Here is a 24,208-nt window from a genome sequence, read left to right as displayed (position 1 = left end):
TCTCTATATTGGGCCTGTGTGAGGTTTGACTATTTGAAAAGCATCTCTAATACTGCTTAAGAGCATAGGTAATGTGTTCCTCGTTATTATTGATATGAAAGTCATTTACATGTATTACGTATATTTAGCCAATTATAACAACTATATCTTAAAACATACTTTTAACTGGTGTGTGGTAACCTGAGGGGGGGGGGGGGAGATGGCCACAGGGACAAAGAGCCATAAAGGGGATGTGTGTGTGCTGGCTGCAAGATGTGAAATAAGATAAGGAAACTTGTTGTTTAGAGCAGGTTCGTTCCAGACACCAAAAGGTATCTGGTTTTCGTCAAACTGAAAGAGACTTTTTGTTTCCGGGTTTCTTCTGCTGTGTCGCGCTGATTGGGTACGACAGGCCATGTGTTGGTCTCTCCCAATAAGATGACCTCTGGGGAAAGCAACCCACACACCTCCTCCTGTGTTTTAGTATGAAAGCCTGTGTTTTCCTTTGGTTCGCTCTCTTTTTCTTCAGGCTGACCAGAGAGTAAGACAGGAGAAAGAGCAGGAAGTACTTCCTTTGTATTTGTATTGTTACTTTGTATCATTAAAACAACATTATTGTTTAACTTGCATTCTGGTGTTTCTTAATCCCTTCCTTTTTACGAATTTACCCAGCTTACCAAACGACACGCGTAGACGAGGTTGGTTTTAAACATCCTCAAATCTCCAACAGCGGATGTGTGTTTTCTCTGCCATTTCCTTTACTCTCGAGAGCCCGAGAACACAGCTGTCTTTCTCACCGAACCATATCTCTGCTTGTAACATTATCGCGCCATTTTAATTAAAGTACCCATTTGAACCTTCTCAGAGACTCCATTGGTCTCCTTACTTTTAAAGCTTCTCTCCTGGACGCGAGAATAACGAACAAAGCTAATATCTGTGTGTAGTGAGGGCAAAATGAGGCTTTGAATGAAGCATCGAACCACTTGGACAATTGTGTCGGAAATAGGTTCATTTCTCGAAGATTCAGTTACAGCGACCTTTCCTGGCGAAGTGCAAGGCTGCAGTGGGTTTAACGTATCTTTGCCTTGAAAAATATTCGATGCACATACACACTAAGACTGATCATGTTCTATTTGCAATTAAAGATTGGTAATTGTTGATAATATATTGTTGGAGCACCACCCAATGGCGGTGGTGGAAGGTTCCCCTCTGCTCCGCGCGTCCCTTGATGAGCATGATGAGCTGGTCAAATTATAAGAGAGGGGACTCAAAGCACCAGAATAAAGGTTAAACAATAATCTGTTTCAATGGTGAAAACAACAATACATAATACACAGCACTCTGCAATAGTACAAAATACAGAGTACTCCAGGCTCAATTCCACCACTGTGTGATAATGCATATCACGACAGCCAGTCAGAAAGGGCCCCGAGCATGAATATTGGACAGCTTACATACAGTTTCTGGGGGAGGAGTTGTGTCGGTTGCTCCTCCCTTCATATTTCTAATTGGTTGCTTCACTCCTGGGCGGGGCCCTAGGCAATGAGTCAGCGGTCGTTGATTCCGTCTGTTTCGCCCCATCTCCTTACAAGGAGATGTTAACAGATTACCAATGTATAGCTGGGATCACACACACACACACACACACGTGCCTGTGTCCTTATAGGGATGTTTCACTATATCGTTGCACATACTGTACATAGGACTCTTTGACAAAACGCACACACATTCTCCTTAAACATCTTTAACGCACACACATCTTAGACATGTAGCCTTCCAGATGCTTGACATGCTGTGTCCAAATAAGGATGTCTCATCTCCCACATCTCTAGTCTCCTGCCATGCAAACTGCTCCTACTTCATACAGAATAATTAAACATGTTTAAGCCAACTACTCCACAATGTTGTAGCAATTTAGTACTCACAACATGAAAGAATAAAAGAGAGAAATCAATAAAACACAAAAACAGGTATAGTTGAGCAATAATCATACAGTACATATAGCCACTGCAATGAACACACACACATCTTCCCTAAGCATGTGTAACGCACACTCTTATCCTGCAGCATTCCAAAGATTTGAGCTGTGTCTAAATAAGGATATCCCCTCGCTCACATGCTCTCCAAATACAAAGGTTTCAATTCTCATATTTCCAGCTTCTTGTTACACAGACTGCTATTATTGATACAAAGTAATTAAACACACAGATATATTTAAGCAAACTCATAACTGGACACTGTGAACACAGGTTACTTTAATAATCAATAATCCCCCTTTTGATCTCACCTCAAGAGATCAACATAACCACTGACATTCTTTTCTACTGTGTCCGTCCCCCAACATTATATAAATCTATCAGAAGCAAGGATTTAGAGCACCTTAAACATTTGGGAACAGCCCATCATAACAACTTCCTGTGACAGTGGAGAGAGACCAAAATATGTTAAAAAAACTGCGTCCTTGTCTGCTGAGCCATCATACTCATCCTCTCCCTCCGCATAAGCCAACAGGGGCATTTGGTACGGAGGGGGAGAGGCAGCTTTTCCTTCAATGGTGGAACTGATTAGTCTTATCAGAGAGAAGTAGACTCCTCTGCTTCCTTGTGATGTCCCCCAGACTGCTGACAGCGGCTTCTGGGCCGTCTGCTGTAGGGATGTCCTCAGGATCCTGCTGCTCCAGTCCACTGATGGCGGCTTCCGGGTCGAGTCCTAGACGAGAGCCAGGTCAGTCCTGATGTCGTCCAAGGTCCTAGCCGGAGGTTTCCCCCGCCCGCAAACTGGCTCAAGTGGTACCAGTTGTTCCCCTTTCCTCCTAGGCGGACAGCATGAGAGGTCCTCTGGGTCACTCGGTAGGGGCCGGAGAACCTGGGGTTGAGCCACTTAGGCCTGATGACCTTCAGCCAGACGAACTCCGCTGTGTTGGCCTCGTGCTCCTCGGGTCCCCCTTTGGCGTCAGCAACCTGTGTGGAGAAGTCTGATACCAACCCCTTAAGTTGTTTGTTAATCATATCGGTGTAGTCAATGATGATCACTTCCCCTGCCATCTTTTAGTCCTAAAAGAAAGAATCTTTAGATTTTAGTTTGAGCTTCACATTCTGCAAACCGCCAACTCCTGTGGGAATAAAATATCATCAAGTAGATTAGAAACGGGTCACATGTGCAATTTCTCCTTTTTGTGGAATTTTAGGAAACCTTTGTTTCCATTGGAGCTCCAAAATAATATGTTAGTCCAAAAACATGCTTGGTTAGTTATTGTTTTTGAATCATGCAGTTACACTGAACACATGCCGGCATTCATTCACACTCACACTGTCCGGTTGTCAAGTCAGGTTTGGTCAGGTTCACCCCAGAGTCAGTCATTGACAGTGCTTTTGTCACACTGTCAGTCAGGGTCATTTGGTCTCAGTCTTTTTGGCCATGTGTCGTGCTCTGCAGAGACTTTGATATTCTACCAGCTGGAGTTTTTACTAGTGACATCATTGTGTTGATGTCAAACAATGCAACAAAGTGTTTCCCGTGTTCGCAGCACAATGTTCTTCAGATGTTTAAAAAAATAAATTATCAATAAACTTCCTTAATATACTGCCCCTAGGAAACACAAAGCCTGACAAATGTTCATGCAAGGCATTCTTAAGTGAACCTGCGGATAACGGCCTTTTACATTAATATTCCAAATTAATCAATAAAAATAATCAATTTGATCAATTTGTTTACGACATGCAAATTACTCACACATTTTTCCAATTTTAGCATAGGCCAGTATCCTTTGTCAACAAAAATCTGTCATATGGAGCGCCATCATTTATTAATTCACGATTACAACTTTAATTTTCAAGATATCTCTAACTTTTCATCGGGACAGCTGCTTCCCACATTTCCTGACATTTGTTAGCCAAAAGTGTAACTTCCTTATAGTACTACTACTGCTGTTTATTGACACCTAATCTATATTAAAATGTCTAATATATATATTTCAGAAACTTGTGCATATCATTATCTTCTTGAATCAAAACATTATTAGGATCTGTAAAGCTCTGCCACGTAAAAAACTCATTATATTGCTTTTCCAAAATTAAATTAGCTGTTTTAAATTTAAATTGTATTTTAAACTCTACATTTTCGACGACAAACAACAGTTATTTCCCCATAAAAAGGTCTCCTGTAGTAATATATGCCACAATGGTAAAACCAATAGCTCAAATTGAAATACTGTATTTTGTTTAGAACTAGCTTTCCCTTCAACATGACCTATATAAATAAATATTTGTCTGATTTTATTGAGTGGTTACTAAAACTCTCCCTTTAAACTGTAGATGAATACTGTAACAACTTAAAACACTACCAAATCTCACATGAATAAAAACTCGAAAAGAATAATTTGTAAACATGATGAAAAGATTGAAGAATCTGTTCTACTCTGTACTCCTAACTCCAAAACACCCACTTCTGAAAGTGTAGTGAATATTTCCATCATGTTTCCCCCTTTATCCCACAGTACCTTCAGTGTGTGTTAGGATTATTTTCTCCTTTTACTTTAATAGTTTCTTCTTTACTGCTATTTTTAATTTACCAATTGATTGATTAATGGGTAATACAACTTTTTATCTTTACTTATTTATCAAGTCAATTCAATTTCTTTAAATTTGGTTCTTTAAAATACATTAGTAAATACCTTGTGAAGTATTCACAATATAACTAATCCTCTCTAGGATATGAAATCCGTTCATCTTTAAGCAGATACTATTTCCCTATTTATGTTTACTTCATGATAACAATGGTATAACGACCACACGTTTTACCCATAGCTAGTTTCTATGTCAAGATTATTATGTGTGACATAATGATCAGATGTCTTGTATGCTGAACAAGGATATTAAACTTGAATCTTTTCAGCATTCCAAACCATCATTTAAACAATCAGCCTCTCTTCTTAAACACTAAGCATAATGTTCTACACCACCCTCTGGAAGAGTCTTGCACAGTTATGCTGTAAAATCCTTGCATGATTTCTTCAGAGTCCGAACAGTCTGAGACAAGCTTGTCTCAAGATCTTGTCATAATGAGAACAGTCAGTGATGCGTTGTCCTCTGCAGCTGTAGTCAGTGGGATCAAGGAAACTCTTGTGGCACTGGGATGTCCTGAGGGGGAAGGAACCTCTGGATCAATGTGGTACAATCAGCAGACACACGTTGTCCTCTGCACAGTAGAAATCCCCAAAAACTGCAGTTCCTCTTCACACCACTGTTGCCTTGACAACGAAGCACAAGCAAAATGTCAAAACCTCCTCAAAGATGCGTTCTTTGCACAGTTCTTCTGTTTCTGTAGTGAGCAACTTTTCACCAACACACTGATTCAGAGAACCCAAAAGGTGGTGCACAACTATCCAATGCTGCTGTAATCACAGCAAATCAGCGACTGAGAAAAATTCAATTTAAATCTCTCCCCCAACGGGTTACAAAATAAAACAGCTGAGTGTCTATACGGTCAGGAATGCTGAAACATGTGAATGTTAAAACAAACTAACGGTGGTAGTCTACCTATTCTTCATTATTTCAGTTCTAAGTTAATGAGCAAAACAAGGAAACCCTCCTTAACCACTATAGATTCATCTTTAATCTTCTTGCTTATTCTATTCTTTTTCAAATAGTTTATCTAAGTCGTGTTACAAGCATGGTTAGATTTGTAACAGAATACAAAACTAACTGTATTTAGCGCTATATTTGAAAAACAAGTAATCTGATTACAGTTAATGAATATATTTTTGGAACACTTAAAGGAATTATTGGTGGAAAAGTTTCCTCACAAAATATAATATTCATTACTACAGCTAAAACCTAAAGAAATCATCACGGAACAGTTTTCTTTCCTTACTGTGCCCTGCAGCTGCCTGCTCCTGCACAAGCCTCTCATAAATCACACTTAGTCTCTTTGTGTTGTCCAACAGTGTGAGAGGGCCTGAGCAAGCAGCTTCAGCACCTCTGTCATGTTTAAACATTAACAGATTTCTTCTGACTGCCAAACTTATAAAAACCTCCTGCTTATTACTTACTACTCTTTCTTCATAAACCTATATACAATTGTGGTGAATCATTTATGTTTTCAGTTTCCTATATACTTTGAACAACCACCAAATGAGAGTCCCTGTTGTATGATAAATACAAATCCTAAATAACATTACAATATATATTTCTTACAGTGAGTTTGTTATTTAATGTTTAACAAATTATCCTCTTTCTATGACTTATTCTAGGTGGAAAAATCCACTATTATATTTAATTTTAATAAAACCTTACCCTTAATGTACTTCATATACTCAGTAAACCTCTTTTTACTTTCCCTTAACGTTACTGTATGTAATATAATGTTTTCCCTTGAAGTATAATTAAGTACAATTCTTAGTTAATGACAAATACCATGAAATTCACAATGCAATGTAATGGTAACAATCAGTTCTCAAAACTTCTCATAAAAACCACAATGTGACGTAACTGTATCCTACAAAAACTATGTTAAAAACAACACATTATAGTTTCTTATTTATTTCAATATATCTACTACTTCAAATCACTCATTGATCTATTAATTTTCAATGTATTCACTCCAACTTCAGATCACTCGATCTTTCACTCCTTGTTTTAAATTCAACACTCAGCAGCCTTCTTTCAGGCATATAGACGAAAGAATAGGCAGACACACTCCGGGCTGCTGCTCTCACAAGAGAAGGGGGGGGACACATTCACAGACAAAGACAGCACACCCCGGCTGGAGCTCTCAGCCTTTTCAAGAGAAGGGGGCTTCTTTCAACAATTTACAACAAACTATGGTCTACCAAAACATTTATCAACATAAAACAAGACCTTTACGAATCAACACTGACAACCAACAGACAGAATAATCAACAAACAGATTTCCGAATGTCTTGTCGGCTCCTACTCTGTCTTCGGCTATCATTTTAATGCGTAGGAAACGGAGATCTGCGGAGGACTTTTTACGATCCGCCGTTTTAATCCCAATACTAATCAATTTTTCCTGCTTGAGCCCATTGGTCCCTAAGGGTCCCTGGTACTAGGGCTCCTGACTCACGCTCTTCTCGTTCAAATTCTCCTTCCCTTATGACTTAGTTTCTTCTTATTTGTGTTCACCTTTTATACTATTTTCACAGAAAATTATTCCCCGTACAGTCTATCCAGTTTTTATAGTGCGATACAGATTGAGAGACCTTCAAAAGCGCTTCTACAAAGCCAACTACTCCACAATGTTGTAGTAATTTAGTACTCACAACATGAAAGAATAAAAGAGAGAAATCAATAAAACACAAACACAGGTATAGTTGAGCAATAATCATACAATACATATAGCCACTGCAATGAACACACACACATCTTCCCTAAGCATGTGTAACGCACACTCTTATCCTGCAGCATTCCAGAGATTTGAGCTGTGTCCAAATAAGGATATCCCCTCGTTCACATGCTCTCCAAATAAGGTTTAAATTCTCATATTTCCAGCTTCTTGTTACACAGACTGCTATTATTGATACAAAGTAATTAAACACACAGATATATTTAAGCAAACTCATAACTGGACACTGTGAACACAGGTTACTTTAATAATCAATAGTATTGGGTTATTGAGAAGAGAGTAGAGAGTGCTGGACATGTTTTTGGGCGGAGAGGGCCTTTTATCATTTATTAAAGTATTAAAGTTGAAAAGAAATGATTAAAAGTTTAACTATTCCGGGCACTGAAACAGCTGCACGGAGTACATCGCCTCATCCCGGCCGCCGGCTCTATCCACTGGGCTATCTATTCCTTAGACAATTGAAATGTTTTTATATTACTCATTGTCTTTTTGTTCACAACTTCTTCACATTTCTTAGTGTTTCACGAGCCAGAACGACCTATTTTTCTTCCTGGCTTGCTCTATAATGATCCAATTCAAATGCAATACCAACAATAGCTCAACAGCAACAACGCAAACTACAACAACAACACATTGCGCATTGTTTAGAGCGGTTATAACGTGTTGAAGCGCTCAAATCTGAACCTGTTTCAACCTGTCAGAATCGAGACGAGGCAATGCATTGAATCGCGTGATTGGACCGCGAACCAGTGAGTTGATTCATTCAGGAAATGAAGCAGTTGCTGGTTCGGACGTCACATGTCACGTGATTTGAAGCAGTTGCTGCTTCGGACGTCATATGTCACGTCACGTGATTTGAAGCAAGCTTCGAAGCACTGCTTCTATGGAATAGGTTGAAGCTCCGTTCGAAGCTTCAGTGTCAAACTGCCATCACTATCTGTGTGCACCAAAGTACTTATTTCCTTACTTGTTTCTTCGCGTATCTGTCTCTCTCTCCACAAACTCTCACATGAAATGTGTTCTTTTGATGCGGCATGTCTTAGCAGTCCTTTATCAGTCTGTAATGCATGTTTCCAGTCGCAAAAACCTTTGACAGTAAAAGCCAAATAAGATGAAGACATATTTACTTTAAACTGTCTACAGGGGAAACTGCTTTAACGAATATTCAAGCCATGGTCAGTTGTTGTACCATGCAGTGGCAAAAGTGCGCTTCTTTCATGAAAATAATTTCCCTGGATAACGATCCAGTTTCAACTGTTTGGGTTTATTAACCCCAAGATCATCTGGGGCTGTTGGTTTATGAGCGGTTGCTGGCCCAATAGTACCTGTTGATGTGCTGCTACGTAGCGTCTGTAGTGGAGGCACCGGCACGGAGGAGGAGGATCCTGGCGGGTGTGGTACAGGGTGTGGCAACGCTGGTGGTGATGGTAGGGGGACAAGGAGCAGTGCCTCGGAGGACAGCGTTAGTGGTGGCCGCTTTGTTGGGTCAAGGATCAGTGGCGTTTTCTCCTGGAGGCCAAGGGAAGTCAGGCTTCCCCTGTTTTTTCGGATTGTAGTTATAATTTTAATAAATAAATAAAAACACTTCGTTTAGTTTCGGAAATTCTTTGTTGTGTGTTGCTGCCGGCCCGTCTCTCCCCCATTCTCATTGAGTATTTTACAAGGAGTGAAACAGCGCCCCTCTAGATGTTATGGTGAACCAGTAGATTGCACTCTCTGTTGCGAGAGGAGGCCAGCCGAAATGTGCTTCCCTTGGTGAAAAAAAATGGAGGGATTGACCAATCAGATGAGGCTCATGTCATGCCCCTGCCAACCTGTGATTGGTCAGGGCCATGCCAAGGGAAGCCAGAGGCGGCTGGCTTCCCTTGCCTCACAATCCAATCAAATCGCATCAATTTAGTGGTGCAGTGACGCGTCCCAAAAAGTGGAAGTAAGCTGCGCTCGGTTTCCCTCGACAAAATAGCAATGGGATTTCTCCATAGGATTTTGGAAAATAGCTCGAAAAAAGGTCAGTGGAAAACGAACCTGTTAGGTAAATGCACGTTTTGTTCAGTCGGATAATACCCACATGTCTACCCTACTTTTATAATTTTCGAATCATAAATCTAATCTATAGAAGATAGATAGCGTCACTGCACCACTCTCACCGCCGTTAGAAAGTAGCAAGCAACTGAAGCAAGTGCAATTATGGAGGGTGGAGATTTGGAGTATTTAATCAAAAATAATTGTACTAAACTTCCGCTGCAGCAGCAACAACAAATACAATCTGATGACAGGCCAATGCCCAAACTGTAGCTGTGTACAGCGAGGAACAAAGGAGCGAACCGTACGTAAAACGTTAAAGGTCTCCTGATTTAGTTTGTGAATGAATGCCTATTAGAGTTTCGGCTGGAGAGTGCGTGCGGACCATTCGGTCAGATAACAGGCGTGTGTAAGTCCTGCATCTGTATGATACAAATGTGTGTAAAATGATACCGGGCGCTGTAATCACTCATCTGGTTACGTTATTACATTGACCACCACACCACACCCCCCCCCCCCCCCCCCCCCACCCCAAAAGAAAGAACGTATTATTGGCTTCCCCTCATTTTTTCCCCACGCCACGCTACTGTCAAGGATTGGGCTCGCTAACTCAGCCCCGTCGTTTGCGAGATCAAGTAACATTAAGGCGTGCTGCTGCAATGGCAGGTGCAGGGTCGCCAGCAGCACAATCGGCTGCAGTTCTTTCATCGCGATTTATTTTTAATAAATCCTTAGAGCAGTGACCACCAACTGGCGGCCCGCGGGCCACATCCGGCCCGCCAGACATTCTCATCCGGCCCAGGGCGCCGGAAGCAGGGGGGGCCAGGGGGCCATTGGCCCCCCCACTTTTCAGCCCTGCCCCACATTTTCGCAGCGACAGATGCCGCGGAACACTGTACAAATCCTGTTTCAATAATTCCCCTCTACTCTAAAGTTGCATCTAAAACACGATCTGATCTAGCTGTGTATATTTTGTTATGTTTGATTGTTATATTCAATCTCATTAGCTAGAGGCATTTTTGAAGCTTGTAAAGGGAAGATGACAGCTCTCACTCGCCACTCTGCTGTTCCTCAGCGCCGCTCCCCCTCCCTCCCGCTGAAATTATGAATGTAAGGCATATAGTAAAAGATAACACGGCAGGGTCCGTTACAGTTTGTTTTTATCTGATTTCAAATAAACAAAGGCTTGGCTTTCAGAATATTAAACTTGTTTCGGCAAATTCAGATGATAAATAGCCTACAACTTTGAAGCTTGTAACGGCATAATTACAAGCGGAGAACGGAGTAACTTAAAGTCACAGCAGGCATAACAACAGCCGGTGTTTCTCGTGAGTGTTTTCCCCAGGAAACAAACACAATAAACACACAAACTCAAAAAATAAACAAACACACACACGTATACACACAGCGAGGAACACTAAAAATCCCGTCGCATCTAAAACGCGATCTGATCTAGCTGTGTATATTTTGTTATTTTGTATTGTTATATTCAATCTCATTAGCTACAGGCATTTTTGAAGCTTGTAAAGGGAAGATGACAGCTCGCCTCTCACTCCCCACTCTGCTCTTCCACAGCACCGCTCCCCCTCCCTCTGCTGAAATTAAGAATGTATAAGGCATATAATCACACGGCAGGGTCCGTTACAGTTAGTTTTTATCTGATTTCAAATAAACAAAGTCTTGGCTTTCAGAATATTAAACTTGTTTCGGCAAATTCAGATGATAAATACAACTCTGAAGCTTGTAACGGCATAATTACAAGCGGAGAACCGAGTAATTTAACGTCACAGCAGGGATAACAAATGCCGGTGTTTCTTACACAAACGCAAAAATACACAAACACACACACGTATACACACACACTCGCGGGTTTCCCCCAGACCAGTAATCCAAACGAAAATATCTTCCCTCCGTACTATTTTTGATCATTTGCTCCGCTAATAATCAATCAGATCGATGGATTCCAGAGAAGAGGAAACTTTAAAGGCCTTTTTCTCAAAATTATGACTCGGTGACAGTCATTATATAATGTGACATGTTTTGCTTAATATTTGGAGTACAAAAACAATCCTGATATCATTAGAAAGCTAGGAATCTCCTCTTTCCAACAGTGTATACAACTCAAAATGTGTCTTCGGGTCAATGCGACTGATTTCGATATAGCAGCAGGTCACTTTGCATTGTAAAGTGACCTTTATTGGTAAAATAAAGCAGGCAGACATAACAGGAAGTATACGTACATTTTAACCCAATCAAATAGGACATTGTCACACCATTCGAATGTATCCATGTAAATTACAACCAATAAAAAAGCTTATTTGTTACGTTGTTTAGTTTATTTGTTACGTTGTTCTGTGTGTGTCAGCCGTTAACCTATAGAACAGTGGCGGCTGGTGGAAAATATTTTTGGTGGGGCTGTTGATATAGTGAGTCAACATTTTTTTTGGGGAGAAATGACCCCTTAAATTGGGACTTCTGGTGATGTAATGGCCCCATAAAATCGTGGTTCTAGGACCAGGAATAACCAGGCTGAGTCGGGCTGAGTATGCTAAACTAGAGAGAGAATCGCTGTCAAGGGGGCTACAACTACAACAAGATGAACATATTTGACCGTGATTTAATTGTAATACACGTTTCAAAATGATGCCGAAGTAACAACATACTGATACCGGATAGTAAAAACCATGAATTAAGGCTTTGACAAGTCTGCAGACAGACGGCAGGCGAAAAACCTTTTAAAATGCGTGTTTTGTAATGGAGATTTGGCTAAGCTAACGTTGTAAATGCTCCGACCGTCCACACTCACAACAACGGCCTATACAGACATAAATAAACCAGCGACTGTATTCGCCATGACACAGACAGTATGTGGTTTGTACTTGTTTAACTTTTGTCTAGTTTCTGAACAGATATGAAGAGCTGTGAGCTCTGAGTGCTAAGAGCTAACGGCTGTGTTGTTTTTCTGGGGAGCTCATTGAAGATGACTTCACGGCTCCGCCTACACTGCGTTACTATACTACCCCAGTTCCTCACGAGTCTAAAAAACAACTCACGTCAACGCACGTAAGCAACGTGGGCGCCAATGTGAGCGCCCTCGTGACCAAAATATTTGACGGCGCTGATTGGCTGAAATTGTGTTTCGGCGGCACAGTTTACTATTGAGACTTTTGCAACGTGCTGGTTGCTGCTGTTTGGCTCGGGGGCAGCGCCCCGTAATGATAAACTAATGCCAAGGGCAAGGCCAGGCAGGAAACATATGACTTATCAGTAACTTTAGACATCGTAACACAATTTTAAACAAGATTTTATTGTAGATTATACATTTTACTGATACCAATTGTATGATATTTACCTTGTTCATTAAAAATAAAAAATATAAAATATATATATTTTTGAAATATATATATATTTTTAAATATAGCCTATTTTTTAAATTTAATATTTTTTTAAATATTTTTTTTTGTATGTGGGAAGAGGTGGGGCGGCGCCCCTAGCGCCCCTATGGGCTGGCCGCCACTGCTATAGAAAGAATATATACACTTGCAAACATGTCAGAAGAACCAGCGCCGAAGAAAACAAAATGCTGTCAAACTAAATTGAAATTCAACAACTTGAATGTCACATCCCTTACATCCGCATCTCCGGAGCTTGGTCCTTCAACTATAGAACTAGCGCAGCCAGATGAACCCAAAAGCAGCAGCTCTGCGCTGCGGCCGCAAAGGCTGTCAAAACCGCCGCCGCCGGCATCGTTGAACCGAAACAGGCTGGTTCCGACTGCATGGAGGTTTGTTGTCGGGACATTGAGACGGGCAAATAAAAGCTTATTTGGGCAAAGAGAAAGGTACTTCAATGCAGAATGGTACAAAAACAGAGAGGGGTTAAATATTTGCAAAACCACTAAACGAGCCTTCTGTGAAATATGCAGATTTGCTGCTGTCATGTAACTTTCCCCAGACGTGGAGATGACAGCATTGTAAGTACCGAGTTAATAACTGGAACTTTTCACAGAGCTTACTTCAGTCAAACACCAGTCAACATTCAGCTTGTCAAACAAGAGTGTAGGAAAAAAGAAGAGAGGGAATGAGCAACTGCGCTGTCGTGTGGGCTGCTGTATAGTTTAATTTACAGGAAAGGAGGTAGCAGAGGGTTGAGTTGTCCATTCTTGTTCTGTTTTCTCTGACTATCTTCCTCCTGAACACCCTCTCAGACTTTCATTTGCTAGCGCTACTAAGAGACACGTTACCATGGAAACCAAACAATGGTGTAGCTGTATTGAAGTCCGAGTGGAAACAGTAACATTTGGTGCGTTATGTTAGAATGAAACAAATCGGATTTAGTCATGAATCGGGAGAAATGCGGAATAAATATGACCCCGGGAGGAAAAGGGGAGTCTCCCGCAAAAATCGGGAGGGTTGGTAAGTATGTCACATACACACGCACTTTTTGGCCCCCCCTCTTCTGAAATGAATCCTTTTACAACGTCTCGTGAGTAAGGTGCAGTACCGGAGTCCAACAGAGAGGCAGCAGCTGCGGGACAGTAGACTGCGTACTGCGAAACCTTCCCTGCCTTGAAGAAGAAGTGATCCTTCGTTGTGAAGAGTCTGCTTTGTGCGCTCCGCACCACAGCAGTAGCCCCGCTGCGACAGAGTCCAACAGAGAGGCAGGGGCTGCGGGACAGTAGCCTAGAAGCAGGGTTTGTCACACTCCTAGGCTCATGTCACGTTGGTAGTTTTGTATGTTTAGGTTATGTCACGTTCTATGTTAGGTTTGGGTGTTTTGCTGTTTTCCCTGTCATGTTTTCCTCCGGTTTATTGTCTGGTCCTTTTCCCTTTGTTTTTTCTCCTGTCGTTAGTTTCCCTGGTGTGTCTAATTGTCTGATTATGTTCACCTGTGGCCCCTGTGTTTCCTCCTCCCTCCTCACCTGTGTCTTGTTGTGTGATTAGTCTTTTCTGTATTTAAGTTCTGTTTTTTTTGTCTGTCTTTGTCGGTTCGTCTTGTGCCATGACTAGTTCTGCGGTGAGTGTTGTTTTGTCTTTGCTTATATCATAGCCTTGAAATAAAGGAGTTTTTTCAGTTTATATCTGCATTTGGGTCCTGCTTCCTTCACAATCCGTAACAGAACGAACCGACCAGTGATATGGGCCCAGCAGATCCGTTTGAGCAGGAAGTATTGGATTATACCTTTTCTTTGTCTGCCTGCGCTCATCGATGGATGGGAGCGGTCAGGGTTCAGCAGCGAGAGGCTGCTCTGGCAGATGCATGGAAGCTTACGATGAAGAATCAACATTTGGTTAAATTCTTACCTGCCTGGCTTTTGGATTACCTCACGGTTTGTTTTCCCGATTCTGATAGACCCAGGTCTCCCAATTTCCTTTTTGATACCACACGCATCGGTGTGGTCCGTCTGGCGTCAGCCCCTGCTTCTCACCCAGTGTTGGCTCCAGAACCGGTCCCAGCAGCCATGGTTCCGGCCCTGGTTCCGGCCCCAGCAGCCATGGTTCCGGCTTCAGTACCGGCCCCAGTAGCCATGGTCCCGACTCCAGTTTCGGCTCCAGGACTGGCTTACCGGCCAACGCCAGCTCCCCGAGTCCTGTCGGCGGACCGGCCGACTCCAGCACCTCGTCTCCTGTTGGCTCTCCAGCCGACGCCAGCTCCCCGTGTCCTGTCGGCGTACCGACCGACTCAAGACCCTTCTCAAGGCCCTTCTCAAATCCTCTCTCAAGTTCCCTCTCAAGTCCCCTCTCAAGTCATCTCTCAAGTCTCCTCTCGAGTTCCCTCTCAAGTCATCTCTCAAGTCATCTCTCAAGTCCCCTCTCGAGTTCCCTCTCGAGTCATCTCTCAAGTCTCCTCTCCAGTTCCCTCTCAAGACTCCTCTCGAGTCCCCTCTCGAGTCCCCTCTCAGGTCACCTCACCAGTTCCCTGTCAGGTCACCTCTCGAGTTCCCTCTCAAGTCCCCTCTCGAGTTCCCTCTCAAGTCATCTCTCGAGTCTCCTCTCGAGTTCCCTCTCGAGTCATCTCTCGAGTCATCTCTCGAGTTCCCTCTCAAGTCTCCTCTCCAGTTCCCTCTCGAGTTACCTCTCGAGTCACCTCTCGAGTTCCCTCTCGAGTCACATCTCGAGTTCCCTCTCGAGTCCCCTCTCAAGTCTCTTCTCCAGTCTCCTCTCGAGTCCCCTCTCGAGTTACCTCTCAAGTCACTTCTCGAGTTCCCTCTCAAGCCCTCTCTCGAGTTTCCTCTCGAGTCAACTCTCAAGTTCCCTCTCAAGTCACCGCTCGTGTTCCCTCTCAAGTCTCCTCTCGAGTTCCCGTTCAAGTTCCCTCTCGAGATCCTTCTCAAGTCACTTCTCAAGTCAACTCTCAAGTTTCCTCTCGAGTTCCCTCTCAAGCCCTCTCTCGAGTCCTCACTCCAGTCCCTACTCAAGTGCCGTTGGAGGTTCCGCTGGGGGTCCTGCCAACTCCATGTCCTGTCCCGTTGGGGGTCCCGCCGACTACTCTTCTACCGGGGGTCCTGCCAACTCTATGTCCCGTGCCTTTGGAGGTTCCGCTTGGGGTCCTGCCAACTCCATGTCCTGTCCCGTTGGGGGTCCCGCCGACTGCTCTTCTACCGGGGGTCCTGCCAACTCTATGTCCCCTGCCTTTGGAGGTTCCGCTGGGGGTCCTGCCAACTCTATGTCCTGTGCCGTTGGAGGCCCCGCCGACTACTCTCCCGCCGGGGGTCCTGCCAGCCCTATGTCCTGTGCCACTGGAGGTCCCGCTGACTACTCTCCTGCCGGGGGTCCTGCCAGCCCTATGTCCTGTGCCGTTGGGGGACCCGCCGACTGCTCTTCTGCCGGGGCTCCTGCCAGCCCTATGTCATGTGTCACTGGAGGCCCCGCCGACTACTCTTCTGCCGGGGGTCCTGCCAGCCCTATGTCCTGTGCCGTTGAAGACCCCGCCGACTACTCTTCTGCCGGGGTTCCTGCCGGCCCTGTGTCCTTTCCCGTTGGGGGTCCCACCGACTACTCTTCTACCGGGGGCCCTGCCAATCCCATGTCCTGTTTTGTTGGAGGCCTAGACATCACCTGTATCACTGGGGGTCCTGCCAACTCCTTGTCCTCTTCCGTGGAGAATCTTGCCAACACCCGTTCCACCGGCTCCGGTTCCTGTCCGGTCAACACCGGCTCCTGCCCGGTCCCCTGAGAGCTTTGGTCTTCGCCCCTCCTCGAACTCTGCCTTGCCCCCGGGCCGTCCGCCCGAGACCCCATCCATGAACTCTGCCTTGCCCCCGGGCCGTCCGCCCGAGTTCCCCTTTTTGAACTCTGCCTTGCCCCCGGGCTGTCCGCCCGAGACCCCCTCCTCGAACTCTGCTTTACCCACGGGCCGTCCGCCCGAGACCCCCTTTTTGGACTCTGCCTTGCCCCCGGGCCGTCCACCTATCCATGTGAACATATTTTAAGTGGAGGTGGACCTCAAATTCTCTAGGGGGGTCCAGGGGAATGTTGGACTTAAATCCATCAATCTGGTGCACTTTTAGGGGGAAATGAAGAGACTACACCCATATGAAACAGAACTGTACACATTTAAATAATCATGAGAACATGGCCATAACCAATAACATACCATATCCAATATGAAAAAACATTGAAACTTGTTTATTTATTTGTTTTTGGTTCATTTATAGTTGTAAGTGTGTCTGGGCTCCTGAACCAGCCTCACCTGTCTCCCTCCTCTCCTCCCTGCTCCTCTTGGAGGCAGCAGCAAAGACTAGTTTTAGCTCTCAACAAGTTTTTAAAGTTTATCTTACCTTTTTTCAACTAGTTATTTTTTTTTTTGTATTACTACCCCTTTAAATGGAAATATGTGTTTACATAAATGGTGACCAAACCGTTTGAGACCCACTGAGAACTTAGACTAAGTTAACTATCTAAACACTCAGAGAGTCCTTTACCTCATCTGAGCTGTAGTTATCAGTCTCTCAGTCTGACAGGAGAGGACTCTCCTCCATAGGGTTGCCAACCGTCCCGTATTAGCCGGGACGCCCCCGTATTTGAGCCAAAAGGGGCGTGTGTAAAGGGAAAAATAAAATATATCTTTCTGTTTGCGCGCAATGCAGTGTGTCTGGCTGCGTGCCGGTGCTGACTTTTCGTACAATGTCCCACTTTCTGGCTGCCTGCATAAAGTAAAGTGCTCGGCGCAGTTGTCGGCGAAATCTCGCTCCTCTGTTTTCATTTAAACAGCTCCTTATATCTGTAAGCGCTGCTAGCTAGTACCAGATGCTAACAACAACAATACACGTAAGGTCTCTCTCTCTCGCGCCACACATACACACACCCTCCCGGTCCTCCCGATGGCCAGTCGGTGCCTGCCGGTGAGCGTGGAAGTGTGGTCTGGCGCAAGCAGGCAGCTGGAGCGGGGCTGTCATCATCAGCTTGTAGATTGTATTTTAAAGTCGATGCGCTCTGAAACTACGGGGCGACCGAGGACAAAAAATACATATGCGTTAATCGCGTTAAAATAATTACTGGCGTTAAATTTTTTTTGCGTTAACGCGTTATCAACGCGTTAACTTGACGGCCCTAAAACATATTAGTTTAAAATAAATGTTTTTGCTATTATGTATCTGTGATTTCATATGTGTTCATTATTATGCTTTTCGACAAAAGATGCTCCAAACACTGACGAGAGATGATTTTTCTATTATGATTGGCTGTTTCAATCATTGTGATTGAATGTTTCAATCTTATTATGTTGTTATTAATGTGATTGTTATTGATGTAATTGATGTTGTGTAAGTCCACCCTCAAATCTGAAGATTCCCATTGATTTAAGTACTGAAGAAATTATTATTAGACTAAAATGTTTAGGTTATCAAAATTGATAAAAAGAGAGGAGCTGTTGGGGAAATATTTTCCAAGGCCCACAACTTTGACCCAGTTCATCAGTTCATACTGTCCTGACTGAGCACACGCACCTGTAGCCTTATCTGCTGTGCTCTCAGTGTTTTGTCTCCCTGTTCCTGCCTGTTGGCCTCAGCTGATAGAGGTGTTATCATTCTATCTTGTTATGCAGCATGTTGATTATTCTCTCTGAACTAGCTAAATACATGGGTCTGGGGTAGAGTTCTTCAGAATGTATTGTGGCATCTCAACCGTGTGGTCAAACCGTGGCCCGTGACCTGTCGTGTGAATTCTCCGGCCAAAGCTCCAAATAAACCATCAATGTTTTCCATCAAAGCTCCAGCTCTCCATCGTGTCTCTTTGAGTCCTGACTCCAATTATTTCAGAAGTTTCCCCCACAGGTATAACATACTGTATACGTGCTGATATTTAAATGGTTTGTGATACTATTCACAGGTGAACAGTACGAATTGGCCAACTGTGTGTTGTTTGATTACATTTGATTTGACCATATTGAGGGTTAAAGGACAATGTAGGCTACTTTGTCAAAGTTGCCCTCCAGGACACAAAAGAAGACATTGAATAGTAATAAAGAATTTAGGGAATAGTAGATTTCAATGTATTTTTAACCAATATTCATATTAGCCCATAGTGGACAGGTTGAGGCAATGTGAAATCACATGCAGTCCCTCACTCTGTGCAGCTGGTGGCAGTAATGCGACATTCAAGATAGATGTTAACTGCCTAATTTATGACGTAGAAGAAGAAGTTCCCACAACATTGAAAGTCATGGCGGCTTCCATCGAGAGTTTACTGGAAGAAATCTCCGGCGTCGATGATCCAATTGAAGAACTACAATGTTTAAAAACGGCTTTATCATCCATTCCTCTGCGGGACCTGAGAGACTCGGTGAGCGGGCAGAGATTCAACGTGATCTTCTCTCTGTTACACTCAGAGGACAAGTGGGTTCATCACAATGCGTTGTGTTTACACTGTAAATAATGCTGAGTCAGTCAGCTGTTCGTGTTTAATGTTGTTGTCGCAGTAGGTCCAAAAGAGGAAGATAATTTTTGTTAGTGGGGTTTCTAGCTGTAAAAGGCGTTATTTTACCTTTAGTAGTAGGTGTAAGCAAGCTAGCTAGCTTACTGTTACTACAATGCTACAGCCCAGATGTAAACACTGACACATGTAATCTGTATTATTGGCTTTAAAACGGAAAAGCAATCACTGACTCAACTTTATGGTGTTTTGAATGTGTTTGGATGTACAACAGAGCAGAATTAGATGCCTTTTTTCAACACGGTCCCCAAAATAAATGTATTCAGTGCATATGCAGAGAAATTGACTGCTACTGTTTATTTGATATGATATTGAGATTTACAGACTGTGCGGCACCCTTCCTTTGCTTTGACAAAATACTCTTAACGTAAATAATCGCTTAATTTAAAGTTATGTTTGATTACAGAACCAATCAATAAAAACATGATGCTAATCTTTTAATTAACCTTACATTACATGTCACTTGTTAGATTATTTTATCCAAAGCGATTTACATACTCAATACTGTGGACAATCCCCACATGAGCAATTTGGGGTGAAGTGTCCAGGGACACAATGACATGCTGCTGCAGTGGGGTTTGAACCTGTGACCATCTGATCCCCAGACCAAGACTCTATCCACTGCGCCACACGCTGCCATGGCAAACTTAACATCATGTTAATAAAAGGGCCATATCTCAGCGGTTTCACTTTCTGAAATGTGGACACTTGCTGGTTTTTACTATCTATGTCTACTATGAGAGACACACTTTAGGCCTTAATGCAATTTAAATAGGCCAGTTTAAGCTCTTAGTTTTTGTGATGGTACTTTTCTTTTTTTTAATGAACATTTCATAGACCAAGGGATTGTGGATTCTTTTAGAACAGTGTTTCTCAAACTTTTTCATACCAAGGACCACTTAACCAATAAAAAAACACTCGCGGACCACCTAACTCCACAAATATAAAAAAACACATCGTTTTTCTAGAACAGATTACAAATCGCCTGAAAATGGTACAAACAAGTGGCAACATGTGTGATGAAGGTGTTGCGCTGGGCTATATCATGCAATCGAAAGTTAAACTTAACCTCGCCCCATTGCGAAGATATTCCCGCGAGAGTGCTTAAAGCTTTAATTAATTAATTTCAAATGTTACCAATATACTCACGGACCACTAGGGGGCGCTCACGGACCACCAGTGGTCCACGGACCACACTTTGAGAAGCACTGATTTAGAAAATAATTGGAAGGCAGCCGTTAGATACATTTAATAATTGTCTTTAAATCCCCATGCACCAATGTTATAACAATGCAGTTATACCTTTCTTTTATTCTTCTTGATTTTTATTTCATTGCCATTATTATCATAATGTACACAGTTATGTTTGCACTATCATCTCATTCATCATCTTTATAATCATAATTTGTACATCTTGTTTTTACATTTACATGTTATACTACTAATATTTTGTGGACAGCCTCTCCTTGCATATTCATGTTTTTTTTATTCAAAATGTCCCCAGGAGATAAGTTGAGTTGTTATTGACACGAGCTGTGTTTACAGGGAGCAGGTTGAGCTGTGTGTGGGAATCCTTGAACGCATCTTACTGGCCCTGGGCCCCGTGACCCTGGCCCAGAGCTACAGGGCAGAGCTGCAGGGCGGGCTGACTCACCCTAATGACACCGTCAAGATACTGGCTCTGACGCAGGTAGGCTGCCGTCACACAGCACAGAAATATATTGTGTTGCTTTTAAACCGCTCACCTTGAACATGTATGTTTTTTTCTCAGATTGGTCGAATGGTGGAGCATCCAGAAGCTTCCACAGAAATCCTCAACAACCACGACATTCTTGCAGCAACCATCTGCTGCATTGGGGAGGAGAAGATGGACGTGGCAAAGCAGGTAAGGACCCAAGCAAAGAAATATGTTGCATGGGTTTTCAATGATGCTAGAGTGGGTGCAATCATTGTTTTGTTTTTTAGGCCATTCAGTCGCTGTCCAAACTGAGTCACTCCAAGCCCGGCTTAGACAAACTGTTCCAAACCGACCTGCTGAAAGTCATCAAGGATGTGATGGCCACAAGTGACATCATCAGATACAGGATATATGAGGTACGTCAATTATTTGATTGACAAACAATTGTATTGCAAACTATATTTATTTTAATGGAATTGGTGGAAATGAAGACGTATCACGTGTAGAAATGTCGCCAGAATGTGTAATCTTAGAATCAGTAATATTAATATACACACGTATAACATCTCTCCTATTGATTCCCTGACAAATACTTTACATTCTGGTTGCAGCTGGTGGTGGAAATCTCGTCTGCATCTCCCATTTCCCTCGGTTACTGCGCCAAAAGCGGCTTTATTGCTCCGCTGCTTGGAGAACTGACAGGAGACGATGTATTGACCAGGTGATCAAATGAATCATAAGAGACAGCAACTGAGAAATGACTGCATGATAAGTGATGCTACAGACTGATGCAAGTTGGCCTGACTGCTTCCACAGTATTTACTTTTCTGACATTCTGTTAATGTGTATCTGTTGTTGCCTCTTTCTCCAGAGCTACATCCATTGAGATGGTCACGTCTCTAGCGTACACTCAGCATGGCCGCAAGTATTTGACCCAGCAGGGAATAATGGACAAGGTCTCCAACATGATCAAAGGAGCGGACACCGACCCCTTCTCTGCACTCTACATTCCTGGTGAGTCTCTTATAGAAAACTGCTCTCAGAAAAAACAGGAATACTATGTTTAGGTGGCGTATTCCTTCATTTAATACACACTGAATATAACTCCTGTAGGTTTGGTGAAGTTCTTCTTAAACCTGGCCATCATGGACAGCCCGCAGCAGGTGTGTGAAACCTACCCGGTCTTCCAGAACAAGGTTTTTGAGATGGCTCTGGATCCCGACCCTGCGATGATCGGGGTGGCTCTGGACACTTTGGGACTACTAGGATCTACTGTGGAGGGCAAGCAGGTCTTTCTCAAAACAGGTTAGCTTGGCATCTTTTACTGAAGTTCTCCCAGGTTTCATTTCATAAAAAACAAATGAGAAATGTCCCCTTTAAGAGGGTTAAACCTCTTGTATTTATAGCTCTCATTTTGGGTCCTTTGTAACCGTTGTTCTGTTTGTTTTAAGGAGAAAGGTTTAAGGCTGTGTGGTTGAGGATGAGTAAGATTGCTGGCGCTGGAGCTACAGAGCTCAGAGTACGCAGCCTGGACGCCATATCACAGCTTCTCACTCTACAGGTATAAAAAGAATCATAATCTTAAGTAATTTCCTTAAAAATAAATCATTTTCTGAAGCAAAAAAGTGGTTACTTATGCATCAATTATGTTTTATTGCAGCCGGAGCAGCAGACAGAGGACCTGTTGGCCCTGACGGAGTCCTGGTTCCTTCTTTTGTCTAACCAGCCCATGGACATGATCCGCAACATCAGCACTCAGCCGTTCCCAGAGCTGCATTGTGGGGCCATGCGGGTATTTACTGTGAGTAATCAGCTGTTTATAACACTGTCCCTGTGTCCCTGACCCGTTAATAACCCGTACAAAAACAAAGACTATAACTGTAACATTTGAAAGACTTTAATAATAATAATAATTCATAGCATTTATTAGAGCGTTTTTCTGAGTGCTCAAAGTGCTTTACATTACATATTAGACATGTAACAGTGAATACTCTGGACAATACCCACAGAAGCAAATTGGGGTGAAGTGTCTTGCCCAAGGACACAATGGCTTGTCTCAGTGGCGGCTGAGGCGGGTTTTGAGCTGATGTTCCCCAACGCCCCCTGATCTGATGATCAACGCTCTAGCCCACTGCGCCAAAACCACTTTAGTCTTGCATAATGCTATTTACAGTGCTGCAGTAATATCTTCATCATGTGTATTTGTGTCTTTCCAGGCCATTTCCACTCAGCTGTGGGGTCAGAAGTTGATGATCAGCACTCCCAGCTTCATGGAGTTTATTTTGGATCGTTCCGCGGGGCAGACAAAGGATGCCAAAGACGCTAAGTTTGATCTGGTGGGCTCTCTGGTGTGTTCGTCGACGGCAGCGGAGATCCTGGGCAGCCAGCACTACATCCGTCTGAAGAGTTACCTCCGAGAGGGGGCGTACTACATCTCTGCTGTGGCCGCCGTCTGCACCGAGGGCGCAGACTGATCCAACACTCAGAAACTTCTTCAGAAACAATCAGAGTTTCTGCTTAATGCTTAAGTACTCAGTAAGTGCCTTGTGCAATCTAACTGTGGGTCAACATTTTATACTCAGCTATTGTTAAGTGATACATTATGCTGTTTTTTATTAAACAGCAATAATATAATTTTTGGTAGCAAATAAAATAACTTTTATGGTATGATTGAGGACATTATATTAATAAGTGAACTTATAATATATGACAAAATCAATGGAACCTGAGTGGTTATTATAATTGGTGTTGTAGGAACATAATGTTTAACACACGATTAGTTACTGAGTCTTTACTGAGTACTTAAGCAATCATTAAGCTAGAGGCTTATAATTGATGTACGCTCAAATGTTTACCATTCAGGCACAAATCCATACCCTCATATTTTACAGTTCTTTTAATCTCATTAATCAGACTCCCACACTACTAATTCTTCAGAATTGTTTTGTGTCACGAATATTTTTGTTAATTAAACGGAAGGATTTTTTTGTAATAAAGAAGATGCATTCTGACGCCCTACGTGTTTTTTTACTTTGATTTTGTACAATAATTGAATAACTAAAGTTCACCCAGAAAAACAGTTCTAGAAAAAGAAAGAAACACCACACTAAATAACTTATATAACTAATAATGTAATGTTGTAATTGAGGAGACTTTTCTCTTAAGTACAAGTTTAGTCTCACGTCAGTAAGTTAATTTAAATATAAAATCTTGTAACAATAATTGATAATAATAA

At 42.8% G+C, this 24,208-nt stretch overlaps 1 protein-coding gene across 1 annotated transcript; it reads left to right on the top strand.

Annotated features, from left to right (window-relative positions):
* The first annotated feature begins 18,987 nt into the window (after positions 1-18,987).
* On the top strand, positions 18,988-23,984 carry psmd5 (proteasome 26S subunit, non-ATPase 5). Its single transcript, XM_079659628.1, has 10 exons — positions 18,988-19,198; positions 20,841-20,985; positions 21,067-21,180; positions 21,261-21,389; positions 21,585-21,694; positions 21,845-21,987; positions 22,087-22,278; positions 22,425-22,534; positions 22,634-22,774; positions 23,190-23,984. Exons 1-10 carry the CDS (start codon positions 19,026-19,028, stop codon positions 23,445-23,447), a joined length of 1,515 nt encoding a protein of 504 aa, XP_079515754.1. The 5' UTR covers positions 18,988-19,025; the 3' UTR covers positions 23,448-23,984.
* Positions 23,985-24,208: the final 224 nt, after the last annotated feature.

Source organism: Notothenia rossii (genome assembly GCF_949606895.1).
Source record: "Notothenia rossii genome assembly, chromosome: 11".
Lineage (NCBI taxonomy): Eukaryota > Metazoa > Chordata > Actinopteri > Perciformes > Nototheniidae > Notothenia > Notothenia rossii.
The sequence above is the reverse complement of the archived record's forward strand: the minus strand, read 5'-3'. Positions and strand labels throughout refer to the sequence as shown.